General features: G+C 40.8%; 1 protein-coding gene across 6 annotated transcripts in view; it reads left to right on the forward strand.

Annotated features, from left to right (window-relative positions):
* Positions 1 to 21,062, forward strand: part of FAM13C (family with sequence similarity 13 member C) — a 123,012-nt gene that overhangs the window by 50,291 nt on the left and 51,659 nt on the right. For all 6 annotated transcript variants that reach the window (XM_024253896.3, XM_024253895.3, XM_024253894.3 and 3 more), the window contains one exon: positions 9,613 to 9,676. In XM_024253896.3, the coding sequence (XP_024109664.2) occupies positions 9,613 to 9,676 (64 nt within the window). The remainder of the gene's footprint in view (positions 1 to 9,612; positions 9,677 to 21,062) is intronic.

Here is a 21,062-nt window from a genome sequence, read left to right on the forward strand (position 1 = left end):
AGAAAGAAAATCTTGAATAGGGAACAGGCAGCATTTAGGCTTGATTAATATTAATGCCTACTCAAATCCCCTGTGCCTTGAAAAATATTCTTCTGTTCCAAGAGCTAACCTGATTGATACTTTAAAAGTTAAAGTGTTGCAAGTCTGAGTATCAGTTGTAATATCACAGGAGCCAGTGTGATACATAGTTACAAATATTCATCAGCTATTCACCTGTCATTTAAATTCCGCACCCCCACCCCCCGGCTCATCACTTGTGACACTCTGTGCCCTTCACTGCATCTGTCCCTGATCTAAATCTTCATTTGTGTGATTAGGTTTTTCTCTTTCCCCCAACTGTAAGCTCCAAAAGACAGAGATTGTGTCTACTTTGTCACCGCTTTCTTACTTGAGGTTCCTCTTGAAGGTGGATTCTGATAGATAGGAGGAGCTGGGTACAGGAAGGTGGTCCCAGGAAGCAGCAACTAGGGAAGGAGGAAGAGCCCACAACAGGTGTGTAACTTGGTAGGTTGCCACTCTGAGCAACTGGGGTCTCTCTGAGGAACTGTGTAGGCAGTATCTCAGACTTATCCCTGTGAAAGTTGAGGAAAGGGCTGCAGCATTTATTCACACACACACACCCCCACCTTCTCTTCCGGCTTCGGGCTGCTCCCAGGGGAGTTAAATCTGCCACCCATGCAGGCTGAGGGAATGAGCCCTGTCTGGCAAAAAACCTTGAGGCAGAAGAATGAAGAAACTTGGCAGATGCTTGAGGTGGGCAGAAGTGTCCTTGGAGCTGAAGTATTGGTTACAACCACTTGTCTCCTGGGCTGAGCACTGCCTGGCACATGGAGCAGGTGTCTGATCATTATTTACTAAGTGTATGGAATGTATTTACTAAGTGTATGGAATGAATGAGGTGATGCAAGCAAAGTGCCTTGTACCCTGCTCAGCAAACCAGGTGCTGGTATAATTATTATTCCTAATAATGTCTTATTAGGGCCTCTGCTCTCACTCATTCACCTGCTGGATCCTGTGTCCTCAATATTCCATCCAAAATGTGTTCTTTATGGTTCACAGTGTCTTTTAAACCACACCCATGTCTACTTTACCTCCACTCTGCCAATTCTGAAGCTGGCCCTGTGCACCTGACTCACTGCTCACCCATTCTCTGGGCATTGCTGTGGTCTTGGCTGCTTCTGGTCTCTGTTCCAGCTCACCAAAGTGAGAAGTGGTACCTTTTCCAGGACAGCTGGGCTGCCCTGTATTTGGAGTTTTTCATGGTGTTTTGAGGGGCACAGCCTTTCTCTCTTTGGTAATGTGTTCCCTGGGGGACCAGGCCAGAAACGCCATGTCACTCCTATATTCAAAGAAGTTCCTCCCTTGCACCTTTTAGCCACTGGTGTCCTCCCAGGCTGTTGCACTTGGACCTTTAGGATAGCGTTCCCCAATTAGGAATCCCCTAGAGTGCTTGTTAACTATATGTCATCATCCTACTTTTCTGGAAATTCTGATTAAGTAGGTTTGGGTTGTGGCCCAGGAATCTCTGTTTTAATAATACTGGCTGATTCTAATCTTCAGAGAAGTACAAGGTTGGAGGTGGTGGTTGAGGAAGTTGGCTTCTGGGAGGGTGTACTATTGGGGATCAGTGTTCTGTTTCTAGCTGAAGCATCCTTGGATGTTCATTGGCCTGGACAAGTGGATACATGGGTTGGGAAGTCAGTTTCTGAACATCCATGGACTTCTAGTTTTGTTTTCTTTCAGTAGTCTCTTGGGGAATAATTTTAAACACTGTGGCTTGGTTTTTTTTAATCTTTGAAGTTGGCTGCTTAATATTTGACCTCAGTCCTTTAGCAGACATTTGGTAAGAACCAATAAGAGAATGTCTTCAATGTGGCTTCGACTCTCTAGAGAAAGGAACTTTCTATTTACTGGTATTAAGGGCTGTTATTGTTTCTAATAATATTACTGGAATTTATTGGCATCTTGTCTGTGTCTGCATATAGAGCTATTGTTTGTATATAAAACATGTTTTGCTCAGAGGGTTGTCCTCTTGGGATATACCTTTTGTTTTCAAAAGAGTTTCAGGAAACACCAGTCATACAGCCAGCCAGCAGTCATCCGGGTATACATTAGTGTATCCCACGTATTGCTTTCTAATAGAGAGGCTCAATTTTTTATGCAGTGGAATATCCTGAATTCTGAAGATGTGATGGGAGTCAGCACTGTTCGGTTCTAAGGCTCTGATTCTATGTGAAGTATTCTGAAAAGTGTGTTGGATGCTCTCCTTTTACTCTTTCTGCCCAGGTTTTCTAGGTCATGGGTTCAAAAGCTACTAATTAATCTTTCATAGTTCTCTTCAGGGAAGAAATGCGTTTGTTATGGGAATGAGAGTCATTCCATCCTCTAGGCTCTGCTAGCATGCTATAGGTGGAAGAGGGAGCATCAGTTATAATTACTTTACACACTCAGTAATATATAAGAATTGGCAGCTGCCCATAACTGTAGGATGAATACGTTATTTACAAACATATGAGTGCCTACTGTGTGTCATATGCCAGACTTGGCCCTAGAGATAAAATGCTAAGCAAGGCTCCTATGGTCCTTGCTCCATAGTGCTCACTATCGTGAGAAAGAAACAATCAAATAATTACACAAATACATGATTAAGAACTGAGACCTGCTGCATAGCAGAAAGTAGAAGATCAGAATACAGTGAGAACATATATAAGAAAGGGAGACCTGATTGGGAGCTATCTCGCATCTAAAGTATGAATGAGTTACTTAGGAGAGAAAGTGGAGAGGGAGCAGCATTACAGCCACATGTGAAGGCCTGCACTGGAAAGGAGCATGGTGCATCCACAAAACTGAAAGAATGCCAGTGTAGCTGGAGTTCAGAGAGGGGGAATGATGCAAGCTAAGGTTGAAGAGTGGGCAGATGCTAAATCCTTCAGGGTGTCATACGATACTCTCAGAATTTTGAGTTTTATTTTAAGTATAGTGTGCAGAAGGGTAGTGAAAGATCTTGTGTGAACGGTGGCCTGAGGCGGGTAGAGGGGAAGTAGGGAGACCAGGGAGAAACTACTGTCATTCAGGTAGTTCAGATGAGAGGTGCTGGTGGCTTGGCCCCAGATGGCAGTGGTAGAGATAGAGGGGAGGGGACAGACACAAACATTATTTGGGATAAGAAATTGAGAGGCTTGTTAATAACTTGGTTATTAACAAGAAAAGTGTTAGATAGCTGTCAGTTGTCTTCCCTGAGCCATTGGCAAGATGGGGAAGCTTTTCACTGAAATAGCAAACACTTTCCTCTGCTAATTTAATTATAGATAGTTAAAACATTGGTATAAATATACAACTGTGAGCTAAAATGTGGCATTTTCACAAATTATCACATCCTGCAGTTTGACACTGTCCTTAGGCCAAGAAAAATATCTTAATGCTTGGTTGGTTTTATTGTTTTGAACTCCAGTACACCTCCTGCGAGGAGGCCACTAGAAGATGACCCTACAGGCTGACTCAGCACGAGCTTTAGGGTTCCAGCAAAGTGGGAACATCAAACATTTTTAGAAAAGTTGTATTTCAGTGGGCTATCCACAAGTTTGTAGTCATAGGCTATACACAAGTTTGCAGTTTGAATCCAGGGAAAAGCTCTTTTCGTATCAGCACAAAATTAAGTTTTGCATTTCTCTGTTGAGAAGTATTTTTTACTTTGAATTATACAGTGGTGGCAGCAGTGGCAATGGTGGTGCTGGTGGTGGTTGGTGGTGCTGGTGGTGGTGGTGGGGGTGATGATGGTGGTGATGCTGGTGGGTGGTGGCAGTGGTGGTGGCAATGGTAGTGGCAGTGGTGGTAGTGGTGGTGGCAATGGTGATGGTGATGGTGATGGTGATGACGGTGATTGTGGAGGTAATGGCAGTGGTTGTGGTGGTTGTGGTGATGGTGGTGGTAATGGTGGTGGTGGTGGTGGTGGTGGTGGTGGTGGTGGTGGGTGATGATGTTGGTGATGCTGGTGGGTGGTGGCAGTGGTGGTGGCAATGGTAGTGGCAGTGGTGGTAGTGATGGTGGCAATGGTGATGGTGATGGTGATGATGGTGATTGTGGAGGTGATGGCAGTGGTTGTGGTGGTTGTGGTGATGGTGGTGGTAATGGTGGTGGTGGTGGTGGTGGTGGGTGATGATGTTGGTGAGTGGTGGTGATAATCATGGTGGTAGCAGTGGTGTTGATGGTTGGAGATATCACATGCTCATCACTACTGAGGGCCATAATTGGGATCTGAGGAGTGCAAGCTGCATTTCTCATTGCCAGGACCTGGGCTAGAGGACAAGCTTACGTTGGAGTTAGCACAGTGCTATGACTGGCTGACTCATTTTGGTCCCCTTTAGAAGCATGCATTTGATATATATTTGCTTAGTTACTTTCGTATTATTGTTTTGGACACAGGCGGCAAGAGAATTGGAGGGAGTGTTCAGTGTGACCCAGTTTTTGTGTGTAGGCCAGCTTCCAGGAAGGATTGTAAATGGTTCAAGCAGTATCTTTAAGGATCTTAAAAAGAAGGGAGTTTGAGATGGCTAGCTACTGTTCCAGTTCTCCATCATTCATTGCTAAACTCCAGTGAGAAGCTTCATTTATTTTTCCTCTTCTACTATGACCTTTATCTTTTTCAATCCAGTGGCCTTTTCTTTTCTCCCCTTCTGTTTCTATTTATCTCTAGGAGACTTTGAAACTTTGTAGCAGTGTGAGCTTGGGCCATTCTCCTGCATGTCCTATTCTTCTTGCCTTGCTTTCTTTTTCTCCATAATACTTAGCATCTGGTGCACCATAGATAATCACTGGTTTATTTCTTTTTGTTCTTCTTCAGTGAGAATATAGGTTCCACAAGGGCAGACTTTATTTTATCCACTGCTTTGTTCCCAACACCTGCAACAGTACCTAGCACATGTTTGGTGTTTAAAAAATACTTGTTGACTGAATGGATGAAGTATTTAACTACCCTTTCTCCTATCAGGTGAAATAGATAAAATAATGATAGTCTCATATGATGACCTTGAAGATTAAATAAAATAATGTAAGTAAACTGCCTGGACGACCCACTCTGGGGTAGTAAGGGCTGGTGAATTGAAGTCATTCTTCGGTCTAGTTCTTTCTCTCATTTATCCATCTCTTGAAAAGATACATACTGAGAAGGTGCTAGGTACTTTTCCTAGCACATAACAAAGCAAAAAGTGATGCAGAATCTGCCCATATGACCTTATCTGTGGCCACTGTACACCATCATAATTATCATCACCCCCCTCCTCTGCTGAACACACTTAGAGTGCCCTGTTCTAGGGTGAACCCTGGCCAGACATTTTTTACTTCTCTATTTCAGTCTCACCTCAAGCTTCAAATATCTAAATCTGAACTCATGAATTGCCTCTCTTTATGAAAAACATTACATGTTTTTCTGGCTTCATTAAAAAAAAGAAACCTGCCATTTTCCTTGTCACACAGACTCAAAAGTTTGTAATAATTTTGATTACCCCATCTCTTTCACTCCATACTTTGAATCCACACCCAAGACTTCTTGATTGCTTTTATCCTTGAAAAATGTCTTTTATCTGTCTCTACCTCTCCAGTTTCTCACTACCATTATTCTTTTTTGTTTGTTTGTTTTAGAGATGGAGTTTTGCCTGTCACCCAGGCTGGAGTGCAGTGGCAAGATCTCAGCTCACTGCAATCTCTGCCTCCCGGGTTCGAGCAATTCTCCTGCCTCAGTCTCCTGAGTAGCTGGGACTACAGGTGCACACTGCCATACCTGGCTATTCTTTTGTATCTTAGTAGAGGTGGGGTTTCACTCTGTTGCCCAGGCTGGTCTCGAACTCCTGAGCTCAGGCAGTCCACCTGCCTTGGCCTCCCAAAGTGCTAGGATTACAGGCATGAGCCACCACCCCCGGCCTCTCACCTCCATTCTAATGTCAACCCTTTTGCCCTGATGCTTGATTTGCTGAAGTGGCTTCAAGACTCAGCGTTCATTAGCTTTATCATCATTTAAGTTTCACTAGATTCTAAGTCTCCTTAAGGCACTGCCTCTGATTGTCTATTACTGTTTCCCCAACACTGGACCAGGCACACTATAGACATTCAGATGGTTAGTAAATTAAAGTACCTTTGATGCTCTAGACTACAGTTCTCAAACTTGTTCTGGAGGTTTATCTAATGGTTAACAGTAGTTTCCTTGGAAGATCATGTGAGTGTATTCTACGTAGGCTCTTCTCTATATCTCACTAATATATACCATATATTTTTAACAAAGTATATTTCTGCTTCCTTCCACGAATGTTTGCTACTTGGTTATTTGTTTTACCATCTGCTGTCACTCATCAACAGGGAGCTTGCACCAAAGCCCTAGAAAAATTTGTATTTGAAGAGTGTAAACCAGTAAATATTTTTTCTGTTAGAGAATACCACTCTTCCATTTTGCTGGTGCGACTCTATAGAAAATATAGTTTGAGAACTACTGAGGGTTACGAAGAAACTACGAGCCATTCAAAGTGTTAGATGTTACTGAGTAGGGTGGATTAACCCCTGTCTCCAAGACTGCTTTTGCCTATTTTGTGGGAAAGAGCTATTTTGTATTTTCTGATGCACTGAAATCACTGTTTGTGGTTCAGGGGATTGATGGATATTAGATGTGTGAGCCAGCAGTCTTCCTCCTCACCCTCTTTTTCGCCTTGAGCTATCTATGCCTGAGCTTGTAGTTGGGAGCCTTAGTCTCTCTCCCACCCAGGAGGGAAATGCTGGTTTGTTCAGGCATGAAGGACATTAGTCTGACCTTCACAATTTTCTTCTGTTACCATCTCCTTAACTTTTCTCATTAGAAATTGTTTGCACAGTAAGCAAAGCTTGTAGAGTAAAAAAAAATTGTATTCTTAAGAATATTTTAAAGAAGTTAGGCTCCTGGAATTTCTAAATGTGCATTATGACATTTAGATATTGACCTTGTTGCCCATTTAGAGGACATATATGCTTTCTTCAGGATTCAAATTGGAGCAGAATAGTAACTGTAAATAATTAGGTCCCCAAAGAAATCTTTTTATAAATGTTAACACTGACAAATCTCCTATTCACTAAGATAACTGGCCTTTTTATAAGGATAATAACTATAAGTTAACATGTTTATTATATAATAGCATTCAGACTGTCTCAGAAAAACTTGAATTCTATTTAGCAGATGACATTGGACCATAGAATTTGACAAATCATGATTTGGACCTAAGGATCTTTCAACACTGGAGTTTTGTGTATTTTGTTTTTGTTTGTAAGCTAAAGAAAATTGACTTTGAGTAGATATGCCTTAAATTCATTTTCTTCTGTTGTCAGCCATGTAGTGGCAAAACCCAGCTTCACCATGTGTCTTAGTCCATTTAGTGTTGCTCTTGCAGAATAACTGAGGCTTCATAATTTATAAGGAAAAGAAATTTATTTGGCTCACAATAATGGTCACTGAAAAGTCTAAGATTGGGCGGCTGCACCTGGTGTGGCCCTCAGGCTGCTTCCCCCATGGCAAAAAGCACAGGGGAGTTGGCTTGAACAGAGATCACGTGGTGAGAGAGGAAGCAAGAGAGTGAAACCAAGGAAGCCAGACTCTTTTCAACAAGCTGTTCTCTAGGGAACGAATGCCTTCCCTTCCCCTTCCCCTTCCCCTCCCCCTCCCCCTCCCTGTCCCCCTTCCCCTCCCCCTCCCCTCCCCTCCCCTTCCCTTCCCTTCCCTCTTTTTATTTATTGTAAGTTCAGGGTACAAGTGCAGGCTTGTTACACAGGTAAACTTGTGTCATGTGGGTTTCTTGTACAGATTATTTAATCACCCAGGTATTAAGCCTAGTACCCATTGGCTTTTTTTTCCTGATCCTCTCCCTCCTCCCACCCGCCACCCTCTGAAAGGCCCCAGTGTGTGTTGTTCCCCTCTATGTGTCTCATAGATAGATGTGTTCTCATCATTTAGCTGCCACTTATAAGCGAAAATATGCGGTATTTGGTTTTCACTCAAAATTATAAAAACCCTGGCAGACAACCTAGGCAATACGATTTAGGACACAGGCCTAGACAAAGATTTCATGATGGTGATGCCAAAAGCAATGGCAACAACAGCAAAAATTGACAAATGGGATCTCATTAAATGAAAGAGCATCTGCACAGCAAAAGAACCTATTGACAGAGTAAACAGACAATCTACAGAATGGGAAAAAATTTTTGCGAACTACCCATCCCTCAAAGGTCTAATATCCAGCATCTATAAGGAACTTAAACAAACTTACAAGAAAAAAACAAGCAACCTCATAAAAGAAGTAGGCAAAGGACATGAACAGACACTTTTCTTTTTTTTTGAGACTGAGTCTCACTCTGTTGCTCAGGTTGGAGTGCAGTGACGCAATCTCGGCTTATTGCAATCTCCGCCTCCCAGGTTCAAGCGATTCTCATGCCTCAGTCTCCCAAGTAGCTGGGACTACAGGCACCTGCCACCACGCCCACTAATTTTTGTATTTTTAGTAGAGACAGTGTTTCACCATATTGCCCAGGCTGGTCTCAAACTCCTGACCTAGTGATCTGCATGCCTTGGCCTCCCAAAGTGCTGGGATTACAGGCATGAGCCACCACACCTGGCCAAACAGACACTTTTCAAAAGAAGACATACATGGAGCCAACAAACAAATGAAAAAAAGCTCACATCACTGATCATTAGAGAAATGCAAATCAAAACCACAATGGGAACAAATTTATTTCTGAGTAAGAGCTCACTTCCATATCCCTCCCCTGTCACAGATCCCATGACCCAAACCCCTCCCAACACTGCCACACTGGGGATCAAATTTCAACATGAGTTTTGGTGGGAACAAACCACATCCAAACCATTGCACCATGGTACCCAGCAAATATTATAACATGTATTGTGTAACTTAAGAGATAGGATGAAATTTCCATAAGCTGTCTTCAGCAGACAAATGGTATCTTTCTGCAACTGTATCAGATCACATTCATTCAATCAAAACAATTACTGAATTTTTAATAGGTGAGGTTTTAGCAGTATAGAAAATAAACATAATCAATACCTCCTTGGAGCTTACACTTTACTGTGGACATGTAAATAAGTGTATAATTTCAATAGGAGGAAGTGCTAAGAAGAAAATGTACAGGACAGTATGCTAGAGAGTGAGGGTGAGGGCATGTCTTGTCTAGTTAGGGAAGCATCCTTGGGGAGGTGCCCTGTGAGCTGAGCCGATGCATACATGGTGATAAGAGTGAATTGTATGCAGATCCCAGGGGAGAGCAGTCTGGGTTCAGGCACAGCAAGTGTGAAGATTTGAATAGGGAGCAAGCACTATATGTTCGAGGAACAGAGAGAAGGCCAGGGTGGCTGGAGTGTGGTGAACAAGGGTGAGAGTGGTAGGAGAGGGGCCCAGGAAGGCTGTCAGGGTTCAAGCGCTATAATGTGCTGCAGGCCATTGTAAGGAGTCTGTATTTTATTCTATAGGCTGTGGGACACAACCAGGAGTTTTTATCAGGGGTACAGCCAGATTTGTAGCCACCAGCTTCACATGTACATCACTGAAAGGTTTATTTTAAATGGAAATAATTTTTCTTTGTATTTTATAGAATAGACCAGAGGACTGCCATTTGGCCAAAGGATGCTTTTGAAACTCGGCAGGACTTAAATGAGGTAGGTGCAATCATTACTGGTTATAAGAACATGAATTAGCCAATCATGAGATTTACTATTCTTTTTCACAGTACTAGGAATTCATTCTCATGAAAACTTAGTATTTTTACTTTTAAGTGAACTTGTAATACTTATAGTTCTTTGTTCAATTAGTAATGTTTTTCCTTCTTCCGGAGCAAACATTTAAAATATTGTTTATGAGGTGGCTCGTGATGTCTTGGCCCTAACCCAAGTCCAGCAGTCATTTTATTACACTCTTTTCAGCTTTGCTTCAGGATTGTATAACCGTGGCAGTGACAGTTAACGTTTGTAAAATTTTCTCTTAATTTTATTTTGTCTACATCTCTGTTTTTCCTAACAGCTTCTGCCATTTCAAACATAATCATACTTACTGTTTATCCACTGAGAATGTTATAGCTTAGTGTTTGCAATGTGATTTTCTTAGACTTTGAGACATGAAGCCATATTTTCCAATCCAAATCATTTCCCACCAAACTGGATATCAAGATGTTAATTAGCTTGTTCTGGATTTTCTTTGGAATAGGTAATTGAATTCTCCTGTATGAAATTAATGTAATATAATTATGATATCTATTATAATGAATGCCTTTGTTTAAGACATTGGTTTGGAATACTCTGTCTGGCTCTTCTTGTCCGCATTGTAAATTAAGTAGTAGTGGGTGGTATTTAGTACGTCTGATTAGGATCATAGCAAAGAGAATGAAAAGACCTGATGATCAGATGCCAAAAAGAGAAATGATGGGCTTTAGGCAAATTGTTTATTTGATGTTTTGAAGATGCATCCCTCCCTCCTCTTCCTCTCCCACCCCACAAAAAGGGTATTTCTCTTAATTTAGGTGATTTTATTTTTCTTTTCTTTCTTTTTGGTAGAACTTGGTAGAAATAAATATCTAAAGGTAAACCAGCTGCTTGGTTAAACCAAGTTAAATAGCTAAAGTGGTAAAAAATGTCCTAAAGATAAGAACACAGAATTGTTATTTTTGTGTGTGTGCATACAGACAGGCTCCAAATTCTACAATCTTCCTCTTAGTAATGAGTGAAAAAGAGTTTAAGAGAAAAGAGGCAAGAGCCTGAATCAGTGAACACAGCTGTCTGCCCCACTGTGAACAAGCAAAATGCTAGTTGTAAAGGAGCAAAGGTTTGTTTTGACATAAGTGACTAGCAAAATGAAGTGATTGTAAGAGTCAACTCACGATAACTTTCAAGTATTTGGGAGAAACTGTTTTTTGAGCTGCAAATCCATGGAATGCTGAGATCACTTGAGCATTCCTAAATCGCAGTTGTGAAAAGCTATATCTGAAAACCTGCTTTTCTGTATTCCTTCACTACATTGTATTTGCAAATGACATGAAGTGTGCCAGCTCACTGCACTGACTGCCTGAGCGTAAGAGCGCTGGATGGAAAAGTCTGTCTGAAACAGCAGGCAGCGCCATATTTTAAACGTGTGCACTTCCATACAGAGGTAACGCTGCTGATCCAGACTGGTTGAATACAGTATGTGCTGACAGTGTTTTTTTTTCCATCAGGGGGTGAACTATATAGATTGACCCACATTCTTTCACGCAGTTTCTGTTGTGGCCAAAATTTGGGAAACCAGAAAAGACCTTGGGGAAACTTGAAGGAGGTGCAGTATGAATGGGACGGAGACCATCAAGGAGGGTGGATGTGTTCACACTCATGGATTGAAATGTCCTGTATCATTCCCAGCATTTCTCAACTTATTGAACACCAAACTTTTTTATGGAAGAACCACCTAATAACATTTCTTTAGGCGACAGAGTCCCTATGGAACACAAATGGGAAATACTGCTATAATATTTTTAATGGGGATAGAAAATATATACAGAAAAGTGCACAGGTCATAGGTATACAGCTGAATGAATTCTTACAAAGTGTGCAACCAGCACATAAATCAAGAAACAAAATATTACCAGCATCCCAGATGCCTCTCTGTAATTCCTTCCAGTCACTACTCTCCTATGAAGATAGCTAGTATTTTTTAGTGTTTTATTCATGGATTACATATGCTCTTTTGTGTCTGGATTCATTTGCTCCATATTATATTCATGATTGGTATATAGTCATAGTTTTGGTATATTCATGTTTGGTATATAGTCATAGTTTTCATTTGCCTTGCTGTAACTCATTGTGTACTTGTTTCTTGTTGTTGACCAGAGCTGTTGTTATCTTTCGTATATATCTTTATTACTACGAGCTGTTTTCTGGCCTCTTTGTACAGCTGACTTTTTACAGGAGTATGCCTCCCATCTCTAAATAAACATGTAAGGCAGAACTTTTTATTATGTTAGCTCTCTTCATTGGTTTTTATTCCTTTATTTTATTTATTCACCACCTCCCCACACATCCTTATAAAGAACCTAGCAGTTCCGTAACTGCACTCTCTTCCATACCAACTTGCGAGTGTAAAACCAAAAAAGATTTTCTTGAGCCTCATGAGAATCATGGTCCAAAAGTGTTTTCCAGATGTTTCCATATGTTGTACATAGTAATAATTACAAGATGCTACATACGTACCTTATACATTCCCCAAATTTTACATCTGGTATTTCACTTCTACTATTTGTACTTGTTTGTCCACTTGCTCTGTGACTGACAGATGGGGCTCAGCTTGATTCCAGAGCTGGCACTTGACCCGAGGTCTTCTCTGCCTGGCACGGTGACACATGGTGTAGCGTATCCACGTATGTTGTCTCTGTGTGTGTTTCTCATACTTTCCTAGTGGGCTGAAGAGCTCACTAACTTCTTGTTTCCACTTGGCATGAGTATAGATTTGACATCTGCCAGTCTCGTTTTTCTTCTGCCAGCCTAGAGCTCCCAATTTTTGACTTTGAGTCTCTTGATAGGAATTGCATTTTTTATTCCACAGTTTTTGGTGTCTCTGGGACTCGAGCATAGGAGTTTTTTCCAGAAAAAAACTGATTAAATCTCCCTACTGACATTCACCTGAGCTGTATGACTCTGTCTCTGTAAGACATCGGGTTTTGGGGGTTAGGATCTTTTGAATCCTGACTGGAAAATATTCTAGACTTAAGATCTGTCAGTGTCTCATCCACCTTAATCCTTGGTCTTAGTCAGTCTGCCAGTCCATGTAATCATAAGCATTCAATAGATCAGAAAGGTACTTGAAAGATAAAATGAAGAAAAGTGATTGTTTTTACTCTCTGTATGCTTGTAGATCACATTCCTTGCTTCAGTCCCAATTAAGAAAAATAACATATTTATAAAGAAAACTAATAAATCTCTCCTTCCCCGAAAAAAAAAGCCATATTGGGTCCTCAAACTACTGTTTCCAACTCCCATAATATATATGAAAGAGCACCACATCAACTTCTTTTAGTTTCGTTTGTAAACTAAAACTACTGAGAAAAAAATTGGTAGACTCAACAGTGAGGGTCAAAAGGGGATGATAATCTTTTCTTCCCACCTTGCTTCCCCATTTCTAACTCTGTAGGAAGTTTTGAATTGGGCTAACTCTAGGTGTCCTTTCAGAGATTTTTTTTAAGTTTAATTAGATTTTTAAATGACAAATAATAATTGTACATTTGTATATATTTATGGGATACAATGTGATGTTTTGATATATTATGGAATGAACAAATCAGGCAAATTTGCATATTCAACACTTTGAATATGTATTAGTTCTTTGTGATGAGAACATTTAAAATCCTCTATTTCAGCTAATATACAATATATTACTATTAATTATAGTCACTGTGTGGTGCAATAAAACACCAAAACTGATTTATCCTTTCTAACTGAAACTTTATACCCATTCACTAATGTCTCCCCTTTCCCTGTCCACCTCCTCCCCACCAGCCTCTGGTAACCCTATTTTACTCTCTACTAAAAGTTTGGCTTATAATAATAAGTGAGATCTTATAGTATTGAGGCCTTTCAATTTTAACATTCATTGATTCTACCCTTTTTCCATTTTCCCAGTGCTTGCAGAGTGTAGCCATAGCTTCCCATCAGGGATAGAATAAGGAAAACCAAGTAACTCATGGTTAAGGCCTCCCCCTGGCCAACCCACCATCTGAAGCCTAGTTTGGGGAGTGAATAGTAAGTAGTTCAATAGCAGTGACATATGTGCTTGGCATAGTTATTTATCAGTCTCACACGAGAGACAGGCGACATTATTGTAAGTGAAGAATTGTGATCAACTGGAGATCCGGAGTGGTATGGCTGGAGCAGGCTGAAGCTCTGGGTCACCATGGGCCTTCTTTTCTTCTTTATTATACTCACCCAACCCAACTCTTATGTCATCATAATACAGAAGGAAGTTATCACCTCAAAAACTGTTCACGGCCTCTGTGCTCAGGAAAAACACTTTATTTTCTTATCTGATAGATACTTTGAAGGTATTCTGCATTTACCTTTTGGATAAAACAATGTCAGTTGAGTGAATATGAGTTTGTTTACATTTTACTTCTTATCTGGAATTTCAAGGCCATATAGTTAAGGTCAGCCACAAGCCAATTGACCTTGAAGGAGAAGCTTTGGTGACCTTACGTGGATTCCTTATTTCCCTTGTCTTTGAGGCTTATTGGCCATGAAACTCTCTTGCGCTGGCATTGACAATCACTGTCGTTTATCCTCTCCAGGCCTAAGAAGCCAGCTTATAAATCTGAAAAAAATGAAACAATCTTGTCATGGGTTAATGAGTTTACCCAAGAGAGATGTGTTGAGCACAAAGAAGCAGATGCTAAATCCTGGAATGCAAAAATGGATAAATGTTGCATCAGTCTTTTGCATACCAATAAACTCTATACCTCCAATGGCGAGGATTTCAAGGTAGCTAAGACTTAAGGCATCAGTGGGAGAAATACTTCTAGGTGGATATACTGACTTTTTTTTTATCCCCAGAATAAAACCGTAGAGACAGGTGCCTGTCTCCCCCATGTATGTTTCCCACACAGTGAGGAGTCTAAGTGGGATGACTCACTGTAGGAACATAGAAAAATCTAAAACCTTAATAGAATTAGGAGGACAGAATAAGTTCAGTTGCAGGGAGTGAATGAGATAGAGGGGATGGGGACTATGTTTAGAAGGTTTGAGATCCTTGAAGTTTATTGCAACTTGCTGAGGCAGCCAGCCATAGTGAAGTGGAAGGAACCCTGAAATTGAGGGGGTTGAGGAATTATGAAGCCAGACATTAGCATGATTGTCAGCCTGGACATTGAAGTAACTGAATGTCAGGAGCCACTGATGGAGAGGAAGAAACCAACCCAGATGGAAGTCGCTGAGCCCTATAATATCCAGGTCATGGAATGGGAAAGGATGGTGTTGTCTTCTGTAGGGGAGAAGAAATTGGTAGACTCAACAGTGAGGGTCAAAAGGGGATGATTGTCTATTCTTCCCACCTTGCTTCCCCATTTCTAACTGTGAGGTAGAGAGTAGGAAAGAGAAATGATTTTTGAAGGTGGAGAAATTTCAGTCACATTGTTACTTCATGAGGAATGTTAACACCGTCACGCTGGCTAAGCCATTTCACCTGGTAACTAGTAGAACCTAAAACATCTGAAAAAGGCAAGCACAAGTTCTCTGATACTGCACTGTTCTCCCTTTATGAGTGCTTTGTCCATTTATGCCCAAGGTTGCAATGTTTTGAATTTTTGCAATCAGACCTTGGCAATGACTTTGAGCAGTAGGATATAAATACCTCCCACATGCTTAGCGTTCCAATAATGGAACACTAGGCATAAATGGGTTAGAGTGAGAGGATAATAGCATCTCTTTAATGGAAAGAATATTACTGTAACTCTATTCTGAAGACTCCATTTTGAGTGCTCTTTGTGTTTATAGAATAAGGTAGAAATATTTTTGCTGTTAATTGACCCTACAGGGCATTCTAAAGGTATGTTCTGCCTCTGTTGCTGCTTTGAAATTTAGTATTGACTTTATCAAAAATAGCCAGGAGATTTCCAGATTTGTGTGTGTCATCATCACTCTCATTGGTTACTGGGGAACCAGAGGAACAGAAGATGCTCACAATGAGCATGGATTCAGACTTGTGTTGTGCTATATTCTGACTGTGGTTCTACCAAAAGAGGACAAATTCCTGAGGAATACCATTAGAATCTAGAGGAAGAGGCTATCTTATAAGAAACAAATGTAATAAATTACTAGCATGCAACAGATGTTCAATAATGACCTAATATCAATATTAAGAGGTTTAACCTTGGATGTGTAATTGCAGTCTTATTCTACAAAGGAGATACCTATTTTTATTTAGCTTAGTATGAAAGAGATGATTTATTTACCTGAAATCAATATGAAAAGTTAATTTTTCTTCCCATACTACTGTTAACTCTTCTCTGTTCAATTATGCTGGTCATGATAACTAAACTAGCCTCAATGTCAAAGATATCTATGAAGAATCCTTTAATATGTTAATTTTGTCAAAAGTAGGACAATTTGCACACATGCAGTGTCCCTCTTTGAGTCGGTATGTGTGTGTCTATGCCTCTGTGTATCTCCATGTGAAGGACTAGATTGTGTTTTTATTAGCATTCACAGTTTATCATATAGGTATTTTGGCATCAAACCATATCAAGCCTCAAGATGGTACTTACTGTTTTGTTCAGGATGTGTTTCTTCCTCAAAATTGTGTTAATTTTGTGAAAATGGTCTAGAAAGAGGCTTCTTAGGCCTTTAACATTCTTGAGCTGACTGAATGGTATTATTTGTATAAGAATAGGCAGCTCTATTTTTCTATTCAAATGCAAACCCAGTCTATAGGGTTAGGCCTTAGTTCGGGATTGAGTGAGGATGTTTTAAAAAGTATCTGTGATTCTTTCGGTGTGACTGAAAGTCAATTCAACTTGGTTTTAATAAGAACAGGATGTTATTGACATATAGCAGAAAATTTAGGATCAGGATAGGCTCTATGCATGGCTAGGTCCAGGGATTGAAAACTCATCACTGGAGATGCCATCTATTTCTATCTCTCAGTTCTTCTTTTTCTATATTGGGTTCATCTTTATTTAGGTCAGCCCCTCTCTAGGGACAAATTATTTAGTAATTCCAGTGTATACTAGTTTTCTATTAATGGGTAATAAATTACCAAGAGCTTAGTGGCTCCAAACATTTATTTATTAGCTCACAGTTATGTAGGTCAGAAATGTGGGTGGACTCAACTGGGTTTTCTGCTTAGGGTTTCATGAAATTGAAATCTAGGCACTGGCTGGGGTATTTTCTTATCTGGAGGTTCTGGAGAAGAGCCCCCATCCCAGCTTCTTCAGGTTGTTGCCTGAATTTAGTTCCTTGTAGTTGTGCAACTGTATGTCCTGCTTCCTTGCTAGATGTCACCTGAGGGCTGCTCTCAGCTTCTAGAGGCTGTCACACTCCCCCTCCTCACCCTTTATCTTGGAGCCAGCAACAGTGTGGCAAATCCTTCTTGTGCTTTGAATTTCTATGATGTTGTCTTTTGCTACCAACTGGAAGAAACTCTGTGCATTTTAAAGGCCTCTCCTGATTGGTCCAGGCTCAGCCAAGTAATCTGTATCTTTGGTCAGCTGAGTTAAGGCTTTAATTACATTTGCAAATCTCTTCATAGAAGTACCTAGATTAGTGTTTGATTATGTTATCAGGATATAGGAATCTTGATGGCTACCATTAGGATTTGCCTACCACACAATGAAATAACAGTCTCTCCTTCCTACTTCTAAAAAGTCCCATACTTCAGTCTCATTTATCTGGCTTGGGGCATGTGCCCATTTCTGAACCAGTTCCTGTGATGTTGGTGTTTGGAATAAGCTGATTTGTTAGACTTGGGCCATATTTCCCACTTAGGATCTAGGAGTGCCGTTCTCAGAAGATAAGTAATTAGATGCTGGGCTGCGTGATGTTGGTCTCTAGAAGCATGATCTCCAAGGTAATTTTCCTCTCTGCTGGACCCCTGCAGGATGCCACTTAGCATTTTTCTGGTATGGCTTTCTGAGTAGAGGTAGAGTCACCTTGCTCCCCTACCAAGGTTTGTTCCTCAGCTGGAGCAGTATCCTATGATTCATTTAATTTTAGACAACTTTTGTTATCAGTGTCAATGAGGACATCCTGTAGCCAACATGGTCACGGTGTGAATACTAGTTCTCATTCCCAGTTGAATGAACTGCATGGCAAAAAAGCTCTGAATGGCTTACAGGCCTGGTTTATTCTGCCCCGTTGTTCAGATGCAACTATCTAGCCGCTTTCTTATCTCCAGGGAAACCAGGTCTGTGCGCCTCACCCTCAGGGGAATCCTTAGTGTGGTGTTGGCAGAAAAAGTGGAAGCCATGCCAGCAGCTGCCTCTGTTTTTCCTTGTCTGGGAACTGCCTCGGAGAAGCATCAGAGGTGTTGGGCTGAGCAGAGGCATTGAGGCAGGACTTGCCTAGTTGACCCACCTGTGCTGCCTTTTGCCTGGCAGCCTACCCATCTCCCCAGCTCCCCTGCCACTTTGTCCCATTGGCTCTTCCTGTTTTCTCTGGCATGACATCTTGATCCTTTTTCTTGTTGCCCACTCTTTCACGTATATCTCTTCATACTACTAATTTCTTACTCTCTCATGGAAGGCTGGAAGGAACTGTGTCGAGTTCAGTGGCTCCCAGGGGCCAGCCTGTGCTGTAGTTTTTATTGCTTTTTGGCAAAAGTATAAACATAAGAGCAATGAATACAGTGAGTTTTTTTTTTATATAAAGTCTATGAACAACCTTTCACTTAGAAATTGTTTTTAAAATTTTCATTTTGTGAGGGAATGACGGGGAGGGGATTTGTTTGTTTTCTTTCTTACATGCTGTCACTTGGTGAAAGTTGACAGCTTTCATAAATATGTTCTGTTCCCCCTACCCCTGCTAACTTTTAGAAAATATTACTGCTGATCTGAAGACCAAATTTTTCCTGACAGCTGTGACCTTTGAGATGTTTTTTTCTAAGGGTAATTCTTTCTTTCAGCAGGATTTATTAAGAAGCAAATGTGTATCCAGCTTTGGGTCTGGTACAGGGGTGAGGTGCAAGAGCTGCAGTACAAGAATGGACTTTGTTGTCCTCACTTCCCAGGGGTTTACAGGGACACATATCAAGTCAGGACGTCTGGCCTTCCTAGCCTTGGCACCTATTGTCTTTTTTAGGACATTTTTGGCCTTCTGAGGGTTGTAAAACTCAAGTTTATAGAGAGACAAGAGCTGAATTTTCTTATTTTCTTACAAAATATTAGTATTTGACAACCTAAGTGTCTTATCAACAGACAAATGGATAAAGAAAATATGGTACTTATATACAATGGAATATTATCCAGTCATAAAAAAGAATGAAATATTGTCATTTACAGCAACATGGGTGATCCTGGAGAAAATTATGTTAAATGAAATAAGCCAGTCACAGAAAAATAAACACTGCATGTTCTCGCTCATGTGTGAATGCTAAAAAAGTTGATCATGGCTGGGCGCAGTGGCTCACGCCTGTAATCCCAGCACTTTGGGAGGCCGAGGCGGATGGATCACGAGGTCAGGAGATTGAGACCATCCAGGCTAACACGGTGAAACCCTGTCTCTACTAAAAATACAAAAAAAATCAGCTGGGCATGGTGGCAGGTGCCTGTAGTCCCAGCTACTGGAGAGGCTGAGGCAGGAGAATGGTGTGAACCCAGGAGGCGGAGCTTGTAGTGAGCTGAGATTGCACCACTGCACTCCATCCTGGGCAACAGAGTGAGACTCCGTCTAAAAAAAAAAAAAAAAAAGAAAAAGTAAAAAAGTTGATCTCAGAAGTAGAGAGTAGAATAGTGGTTACTAGATGCTGGGAAGGGTAAGGGGGAGAGAGAGATAGGGAGGGATTGGTTAAAGGATATAAAATCATAGCTAGATAAGAGGTATAGGTTCTAGTATTCTACAGCACTGTAGTGTGACTCTTGTCAACAATAATTTACTACGGATTTTCAAATAGCTAGGAGAGAAGATTTTGAATGTTCCCAACACAAGCAAATGGTAAATATTTGAGGTAGTGAATAATCTCATTATTGTGATTTGATCACTATATATGTATCAAAACTCACCACGTACCCTGTAAATATGTATAATTATTATGTATCAATTCAAAATTTAAAAATATATAACTTAAAAATTAGTATTTGAGGAAATGGCCATGCTTTCCAATGTGACCTGCCATCTTTAAAGGCATAGATATATGTTATTTCACATGGCATGTGATTTTATGATTTTCAGTGAATACTTACTGATTTCTAATATTCATTGAATTTTAGAAATTGAAGGAGTTAAGGTAGTGTTATCAGAAAAAGTAGATGGCCTATGAGCCAGCATCATTTGGTGGTTTGCCCTGTGACACAGAATGAGCCAGATTAAGGGCCCAGCGGGCCATCTCCTGTGCTCCCATCTTACTAAGTTTAGTTTTGAAGGCGAATATTTTTCAGGGCTAAAATAAATGGAAACAAAGCCACGAAGAAGCAACCATATGGGCTACAACCCAGACTAGCTTTGGACTTCAGCCCTTGGGATTTAATTAATGTTCTGGGAAAAATGACTAGTTAGGGGCTTATCCATCTTAAGACCTGTGCTTTTGGATAATTTAAGTACTGGTAACTCCATTGAGAAATTATTGAAGTTCATTCCGTGAGTTGTAAGTGAGACACATTGTATTTTCAGAAAAATCAGTCTTATTATCTAGAAAAGCTCAGAGTTCTGCTTTAAAATGGGAGTTTATAGGTCAGGCGCGGTGGCTCATGTGTGTAATCCCAGCACTTTGGGAGGCCGAGGCAGGCGGATCACGAGGTCAGGAGATCAAGACCATCCTGGCTAACACAGTGAAACCCTGTCTCTATTAAAAAAAAAAAAAAAAATTAGCTGGACGTGGTGGCGGGCGCCTGTAGTCCCAGCTACTCAGGAGGCTGAGGCAGGAGAATTGGGTGAACCCAGGAGGTGGAGCTTGCAGTGAGCCGAGATCCTGCCACTGCACTCAAGCCTGGGCGACAGAGCAAGACTCTGTCTCAAAAAAAAAAAAAAAAAAAAAAAGGGAGTTTATAAAATGGTATTATTCTCCCCCAAACATCTTGTTCTTATTGTTCATTTAATAAAGTGAACATAACAAGGATATCACAATGAGGTGAAATCAAGTATAGGATTCCCCCTTTCCAGGTTGAAGTCATTTAGCTTAAAGGAAATGTGGGTTTTATTATTGTATATTGTGGCTAGGTTGTCCTTGTTTAAAAAGAATTGCTGATAGGATCCGAATAAGACCTGGATCTTCTTGTCAACAGAAGGCTCCTTAAAGTGAATAGCTTGTTCTCCTACATTGAATTTCTCCTTTGGGAGGTGCCGGGGAGTGAGGGCTGAGGACTGAGCTGAGGTGTGCTATGCTGCA

The sequence above is a fragment of the Pongo abelii genome, chromosome 8 (genome assembly GCF_028885655.2).
Source record: "Pongo abelii isolate AG06213 chromosome 8, NHGRI_mPonAbe1-v2.0_pri, whole genome shotgun sequence".
NCBI classification, from domain to species: domain Eukaryota; kingdom Metazoa; phylum Chordata; class Mammalia; order Primates; family Hominidae; genus Pongo; species Pongo abelii.